Source organism: Monoraphidium neglectum (assembly GCF_000611645.1).
Source record: "Monoraphidium neglectum strain SAG 48.87 unplaced genomic scaffold scaffold02858, whole genome shotgun sequence".
Taxonomy (NCBI): Eukaryota; Viridiplantae; Chlorophyta; class Chlorophyceae; order Sphaeropleales; family Selenastraceae; genus Monoraphidium; species Monoraphidium neglectum.
In genome coordinates this window covers 1-7,886 of record NW_014010770.1, presented here as the reverse complement: position 1 = coordinate 7,886, position 7,886 = coordinate 1, and the positions used below count along the sequence as shown (strand labels likewise).

The 7,886-nt window shown below is 67.8% G+C and overlaps 2 protein-coding genes across 2 annotated transcripts; both read right to left on the bottom strand.

The window, feature by feature from the left end:
* Positions 1 to 122: 122 nt before the first annotated feature.
* On the bottom strand, positions 123 to 1,610 carry MNEG_11680 (hypothetical protein; the record flags this gene model as incomplete). Its single annotated transcript, XM_014039849.1, has 4 exons — positions 123 to 181; positions 1,021 to 1,138; positions 1,280 to 1,323; positions 1,448 to 1,610. The coding sequence occupies 4 exons, from the start codon at positions 1,608 to 1,610 to the stop codon at positions 123 to 125; spliced, it is 384 nt and encodes a 127-aa protein (XP_013895303.1).
* A 1,182-nt stretch (positions 1,611 to 2,792) lies between these two features.
* On the bottom strand, positions 2,793 to 6,182 carry MNEG_11679 (hypothetical protein; the record flags this gene model as incomplete). The annotated part of the gene is made up of 4 exons (XM_014039848.1): positions 2,793 to 3,242; positions 3,512 to 3,686; positions 4,108 to 5,499; positions 5,716 to 6,182. The coding sequence occupies 4 exons, from the start codon at positions 6,180 to 6,182 to the stop codon at positions 2,793 to 2,795; spliced, it is 2,484 nt and encodes an 827-aa protein (XP_013895302.1).
* Between the last annotated feature and the right edge of the window lie 1,704 nt (positions 6,183 to 7,886).

Genomic DNA, 7,886 nt, shown 5'->3' with positions numbered 1-7,886 from the left:
GCTCGGGGGCCGCGGCCCAGGCCGCGCCGCCGCCGTCGGCAGGCGCCACCGCCCCCCAGTCGCCACCGGGCTCGGCGGCGGCCTCGGGCTGCGGCGCCTCGTGCTGCTGCTCAATTTCCGGCTCAATCTGCTGCTGCTGCTGAGAGGCGGGCGCCGCGGCGGCAGCCGGTGCCAGCTTTGCCTGGGGGCGCAGGGGCGCGGACAGGGGCATTGACTAAATCGGGCTGAACCCTGGGGCACGCACCCCAACACATCGATCGCCGGTGCAATGACGGCTGTGCCGTCATACACCTTCACACCCAGAACACGGACATGTGTCGCTGATCCACACCAGAAAGCTTGCAACAATGCGGCCTGGAAACCGCGCTCACCTCTTTCAAAAGGCTCGCGAACGACTTGCCAGCTGCGGCTCCGGCGCCCCACGTGGCGCCGCCGCTTCCATTGGTGGCAGGCGCGGCGGGAACAGCTGCCGGCGCTGCCGCCGGCGCCGCGCCCCATGAGGCGCCGCCGCTCGCTGGCGCGCTCTCCCCCCAGCCGCCGCCGTCGGCGGCAGGCGGCGCCGCGGCTTCTCCCCAACCGGCGTCGGCGGCGGCGACAGCGGCGCTCCCCCACTGGTCGTGCCTGTGCCATGCAAGAGTAGTCCGGAGAGTCAGCGCCATGGACCCTGGTGCTTTTGAAGCCAACCCACAATGCAAGGTGATGCCAGGACAGCAGGCGGGCTAGCGCATGCCAGCCGGCAGCCGCATGCACGATCGTGCGGGCTGTGCCCTCACCTCGCGTCGTCGGTGGGCGATGCACTGCTGGCGGCGGCGGTGGCTGCGCTTCCGCCCCCCCGCCCGCCGCGCCCGCCGCGGCCCCCCGCTGCGCCGCCCCGAGGCGCCCCTGCCGAGCAGAGCGCGGTGATCCGGTTGTGGTGAGGGGTGCAAGCGAGCGGCGCTTTCAACGCGTGGTAAGCCACCCCCAAATCAAGATGGCAATCCAACATATGCAAGTGTTTTGTCGCTAGGCGTGCAGGCGCACCTCGTCCGAAGTCGTCCCGGTAGCCGCCACGGCCCGCGCTCGCAGTGCTCTGCGCCGCGCGCCGCGCGGCCTCGAGCTTGCGGGCGGCTTCGGCCTCCTTGCGTCTGGCCTCCTCAGCCTGCGTGTTGTGATGTCGGCAAGAGATTGTGGGTTGAGGGCCGATCGGCGCACGTGGGACCAGCCGCCGCGCGAGCAGGGCGCCGGCTGCTGCGTCTGCAAGCGCACTGCATGCGCGGGTCCGCCTCGACCGCGCGCGCACCTCTCGCCGCTTCTCTTGCTTGGTCTTGACCCGCTCGAAGGGGTCTGCGTGGGCAACCGGGGCGGCAGCGGCTTCAGGAGGGCGAGCAGAGGCGCCTGGCGGGAACTGATCTGGCGCGACCGCCGGCAAACAGGACTGTGATGTGTGTGAAGCTGTTCAAAAACTCACTCGTGAGAAGCTTTTCTGTAGCCTCGTTCGCGTCGCCTCCGCACAAGGCGAGCATAGCCGCGATGTCTTCATCGGAGGCCCCGGTGGCCTCCCGAATCGCAGCCAGCACCTTGGAGGCCGCTAGGGACGGCTTGTCGCCGCCCCTAGCCACGCGGGCGGCCATGGCTGTGCGTGAAGAGCCGATCTGGACGACGTGTGCTTGGAGCTAACCACACGCTTAAACACGGCTTTAAGTTCACGACAAACAAAATCATTATGCCCCTGCGGAGACAGGACACCAGCGTGAGGCGGGACCTGCTGAGTGCCCGCACAGTCGGCCGCAGGCGCCCTCGCAGCGGCTGCCCCAGCCCATGACGCTGCCTACCCGTGCAGCTCAACAGCTGGGGATCATGATATGAGATGATATGATGTATTTTCAACGCCTGAAGCGCCGTGTGTGCCCCTTTCCCTCACACTGCATGGTACCCATGCCCTCGTGCTGACTGTGTGTGTCGAACAAGGGGGCCAGATTGCGCAGTACATTTGGCTTGGCAGGGGCGCATCACCACACACAGCGCGCTCAGCAGTGGAATGGGTTTGGCCACCTGCTGCTGGCGCCCTCCAAGCGCCCAACTAAGTCACGCCGGCCCAGTCCATTCGGTCGTCATGATGAATCTGGACTGCCGGCATCCAACCCTGCCGGTCACAGGAGCGATGACCAGTGACTGATGATTCTGACGAGTCCATACTCAAAGAACCTGCAAATATTTACTCCGGGTATCATGCCTTGGGGCGTTGTGTGGGACCCAACTAGTGCACATTGGCAAAGAATGGCACGACCCCAGGCAAGCACGTTTGACTTGGCCTGCGTTCACGCACTCGCCCACACTCGCCCAAAGGACAGATAGTCAAAACAGCAGGTTTGTCAATAGATGCAACAAAAGAACGGCTGCCAAAAGAGGGTTGGCAAAAACCTTTGTTCATCCCGGCAGTGAACGCAGTTCAGCTCGTGTTCAGGCAGTGCCGCTCAGTGGCGGCATAAACGAGCGTGTGTGGTGCAACCACAAACGAGCAGCATATCATTGCAACTAGGATGTGCGTGCGTTGATACAATGGCTCTCAATGTACAAAAACAAACAGTAGTTGCCTGGCTTGTCCACAGGTCGCCCCGCCCCCTTCCCGTCCTGCTGCACAACTCATTGAACGGCTGACATACGGCCCCAGCTTCGGCAGCTGCGCACCCAACAGCACCCCCAACAGCACCTTTCCAGTGCCGCCACCGGCAGCCGCCGCACCCGCTGCAGACAGCCTTAGCCACTGTGACCAGCCGCGCCCAGCCGCACGCACAGCACGCACGCACTCCCCCTCAGGCGCCTCCCGCCTCGGGGTAAGACCTGAGCTCCAGCGTCACGCCCTCTGGCGTCCGCACGTACACGCTGAGCGCGACGCCGCGCGCCCCGAATCGCCGCACGACCGTCCCCCCGTCGAACTGCACCAGCGGCTCGGCGCCGGCCTCCCGCAGCTTCCGCTCGACTTCCTTCATGTCCTGGCCGTCCTCCAGCGCGAGGCACATGTGGTCGAGCTGGCCGCTGGCCGGCGCCGCGACGGCCTGCGGGGCGTCGGGCGGCGGCGGCGCGGGCTTGGGCGTGCCGGCGTCCGCGGGGTCGGTGGTGGACGAGGTGGCGGCGGCGCCGCCGGCCGCGGAGCGCGCGCCCGCGGCGATGCGCGCCATCTCCTCGCCGGCGAAGTCGATGATGAAGCTGGGGGACACGCGGACGCTGGGGAAGGGCGCCTTGCCGGCCTTGAATTCCTCCAGCTGCGTTTGGGGAGGTTGGGATAGCGTGGTGGGATCATCCGGGGGGACGTTTGGGAGGACTTAGTGTGTCTGGGAGCATTGCACCGCCCAGCATGCACGTGCACATGTCACGCCTTGTGTGATTTGACTGATCGAGGGCAAACAGGTCTAGCACGTGTCAGCATGCGAGGACGGATACGAGATAGCTGGCTGTAATGTGGCGCGGAACCAGCAAGGGGGGGGGGGGCGCCCAGACGAAATCGCACGTGGATCTGGCCCTGCAGCCTCACCCTTAGCGTCGATAGGCCAACGACTCTGGACCACCACTCTGCAGAAGCCACCGGGTCTGCTGATCGGATCACAACGTGGTCAGGACCCACGACGCGGACGCCAGCAGCGGCCATGGCGGTGCCGCGGCGCCTGAGGGGCAGCTGCTGCGCGCGTCTCGGCGTGGCTGGGCCGGAGCTGTAGCAGTCCCGCGTGGGAGCAGCAGAGCGATAAGAAGCGATGGGAAGCAACTGAACGTGCCCGTGGGTGATCGTCGTGCAAGACAGTCTACGGTGCATGGTACAGTAGGCACGATGAATTCTTGTGACGACCTGCTGCAAGAACTTAACTCCTTACTGTGAATATTTACCCACTAACTGCGTGCAAGGGCTCCACACTGGTGACTCACGGGTGACGGGCGTTGACTGTGCGATGAGGACCACGTTGCGGCAGCACCCCAGATCAGTGATGAAGTTGGCAAAGGCCTGCACTACTGCATGCTGTGCCAAACTTCTGGTGTCATCTTACAAGGTTCCAGGCAGCATTTAGTGACAGTCACCCAGCAAATTGGCCTCCTGCTCGTGCTGCTGCCCCTACTGCCCACCACCCGGCTGCCTACCACCCGGGCCCGTCACTCCCCTCAGCCTCGGGAATGCTCCCCTCAGACGCCAGGTCGTCCCCCTCCAGCTCCTGCCTGGTGACGGGGTTGTGGATCATGCTCCCTCCCCCGTCGCTGCCATCGCCCCAGTAGCAGCCGATTGTGTTGTGCCACACAAACCGCGCCCCCTCGCAGGCCGCCGACTCCGCCTCAATCCTCACCAGCGCGTTGTGCACCTCGCGGTAGCTCATGCCCTCGCAATGCACTTGCATATTGACAGCGCGCACGCGCTGGAGGCACGGGTGGCCGCTCAGCAGCAGCCCGAGCGCCGCCACGGCGCCCCGGCCCCAATGGCAACACTCCAGCTGCAGCTGCCGCAGGCTCGGCAGCGCCGCCGCGAGCGCCAGCGCGCGATCTGCGTGATCCGAGCGGACCTCGAGGCGCTCCACACGTGAGAGGCCGGTCACAACGGCAACAGCGGGCTCGGGAATGCCGATCGGAAGCCGCAGGCTGCGCACGCTCGGGAACACTGCCCCGAGGTCGCACCGCCGCGCCTCCCCGGCCGGCGACGCGCCCTCCGTCAGCCCCAGGCGCAGCCGCGTCACGCCCGGCAGCGCGGGCGGCGGGCCGTGCCCCGGACCCAGCTGCAGGGTCAGCAGGTTGACAGCGAGGCTGCGCAGCGTCCTCGGCAGCCCTGCCAGCTCAGCCGGCAGGAGCCCGCACCGCTCGGCGCCATCCCGCTCGTACTTGAGGCCAAAGTGCTGCAGCCGCGGCAGCGCGCCGGCCGGCGGCAGCGGCGTCGCCCAAGCGTCAAAGTGGCGGATCGTGACCCTATTGAAGTCCACTCGCTCCAAGCTGTGCGGCAGCGCGGCCCAAAAGCTCAGCCACGCCTCCCTGCTCAGCGGGCACGCCGACAGGTGGCTGCCCTTGAGACTGAGCACCTCCAGGCGGGTGCAGCCGCGCAGCGCGTCGCGCCACGCGTGCTTGTTGGCGCCGTAGCACACGCCCTCCCCCACCTCTAGCCGAACAAGGCCCGGCGGGAGCGCCCCCGCGCCAGCGCCCGCGCTCGCTGCGTCGCCTCCGCCGCCAGGGCTTCTGCCGCCGCCGACGTCCCAGAGCACCCAGCCGCTGAGCTGGACCTCCCTCAGCCGCGCCAGGCCCGCCAGCGGCGCAAGGCAGAGCCGGCCGAGCAGCTGGTCCGAGCGGCGCGGCCAGACGAGCCGCAGCTTTGTCAGAGAGCTGAGGCCCGCCATGGGGGCCAGGGCGCCTCCTGCCAGGGGCACGCCGCAGATGCTGAGCTCCCTGAGGCCGGACAGGCGCGCGAGCGGCCGCAGCGCGGGGCCGAGGGGGGATGCGTGGCGGATGGGGTCGCCCTCGCGGGTGATGCTGAGCGCCTGCAGCCGCGGCCAGTGCCTGCGGGGGGAGGAGCAAGGGGGGCCCGGGGGGCCGCGGTCGGGAGGCGGGGGTAGTAACAGGTGCATCGGAAGCTGCGGCGCGCAGGCGTGCTGGGTTGCAGGACGGCCGCGTGGCGTGCGGGGCTGGACGCCCTATGTCATGCAGCGTGACCGGCGCGCCCATGGCATGACCCCGACACAATCGCGCGGGCCCGCTTGCGGGCGGTGCAGCTACCTGGCAGCTGCCTTCAGGACGTCGGCCACCTCCCTGGTGTCGCCCTCCACGGCGCCGATCCACAGCTCCCGCACAAAGGGCGTCCTGTGCGGCAGCCCTGACGCCAGCGCGGCGGATACTGAGGACCACAGGCCGTCCAGCTCAGCGCGCAGCAGCCCGGGCTCTGGTGCACCATCGCCCCCGCCGGCGCCGCCGCCGGCGCCGTGGGCGATGCTGCGCTGCCCCTCGACGCGGCTCGGCAGGGGTGCCCATTTGTGCGCCCCGTCGAAGCACGCGGCCGGCAGTAGCACGCGGGTTGTGGCGGCGCAGCGCGCCTCGCGCCACGCCCTGCAGACGAGGGCGGCTGCCGCCGTGGCTCCGACCAAGTCACTCGGTGCAAGCGCTTCAAACACCCCCGCGCCGATAGGGCCGCGCAGCAGGTCTGCCCACCCCTGAGGAACAGCTACAGCTACATTTACGGTCGTCATTGTAGCACGTGAGATGCTTCACGTTGTAACATCATCAAATTGTACGTGGGGCTGCGTGAGCACAGTCGACCCGCAATAGCCGGCGACAACATCAACTGTTGATGGTGCAGGAATATTATGTTGTAATGGATGCAAAGCAAACGCTGGAGACGGGGCAGAATAGCTACCCGTACCTGGCTGTTGAGTTTTCCTGTCAATGAGTCAACTCGTCCTGCAACCAGGTGCGCCAAAGCTTGAGCTGACAGGGGGCGTGCCAGCGGTCGGCGGCGCCGCTGCTGTCGCATGCGTCGCGACTCACAGAAGCGCCTTCAGCGTCCACAAGCCGCAGTCGCCCTGAGGTCAAAGGGAGGCCTGCATGCGTCGGCCTCCATGCGTCCGCATGCGTTCGCACCAACAGTACATAAAGCAGTCCTGGGGCCACCACCGGTGCAGCCGTGCTCCAGCCCAATGAGGACTGGGGTGCGAGAGACACGCAGCACAGGGCGACGTAGGATTGAGGGCCCATGCGACGCGGCTGATTTTTGTCAGCGCCCTGGGCCGCGCCATGCAGCCCAGGGCGCTCGCTGACAGGGCTCGACCGTCGATGACAGGGGCGGCGCCGGCAAAGCCGACGCGCAGCCCACAAGAATGGGATTCGAAGTTGCCCGATCGCGCGAGGAGGGCGAGGGGACCGCAGCGCGGGGCCGCGGAGCAGCGGGCAGGTCGGGGCACCGGCCGCGAGGGATCTCGGGCGCCCGCGGCCGCAGTCGTGGCCGCCGCGCCGCCCACGTCCTGTGCGTCGGTCCGGGCCAGCGCCACAAAGGCCATCGCGCTGAGTGCGCCACGCGGCAGGCCTGCCCATCCCCAGGGGTCCGCCCACTCCAAGCGATTGATTGCTCAAAGGCAGCTGAGGGCAGTTTTGGAGTGAGTCGCTGGATATCTGGGGGGCCTCCACTCTATCTGTGCAGGCCCCAGCCGCCCTCCGTCCACACTCACGCCACCTGTGCATGCAACGGCCGCCGTGCCGGCCGCTGCTCAGATGGGGGAACCAGCAGATCGCGCACGCCTAGGTTCATGTTACGGCATCGCTGTCCAGCGGGCGGTGCGGCGCCATGGGGGTTAGTGTGTGTGTGGAGGGGATGCTGTAACCCTGAGCGCATCGCTGCCCAGGGGAAGCCCATGCCGCCGGCCCCCTCTGAGAGTGGGTGGTGCGACAGTGCAGGGCCCAATCTCAGAACCTAGGGCATTTGGAAAGCTGACTTGGTTTGGCGGGGGGGGGGGGGCGGTAGCCGCAAAGCTCTGCAGCCGACTCACTCAAGGCCCCCTCCAAACGCTCGCTGGGGCAATCCCCCACCAGTCCGTTCAGCACTCCCCCGTGTTACGGCTTGTCACTTATATATATGTTACAGTTTCAGGCGGCAAGGGGGCCTTGCGCCACGGGCGCAAGTCAGCGCCGGCGGCCGCGCCGAAAGGCCGGCAGGGTTCCATATACACGCCCCCGCCGTTGAACAACGGGGCGCGAGCGGCGCGCGCCCATGCAGTGCGGGTCTGCGCAGACGCAGAGCGAGCGGCCGCTGCGCCGACCCCGAGGCGGGCCGGCGCCTCGGCCCGCGACAACAACAGCCGGGGGCGCCGCGACACGCCCGCCCGGTCTGCCCCCGCCCTCCGGGTCGCCCGCTAGCGGCCAGGGCAAAACGTAGGCCGCGATGCCCCCTCACCCATCAC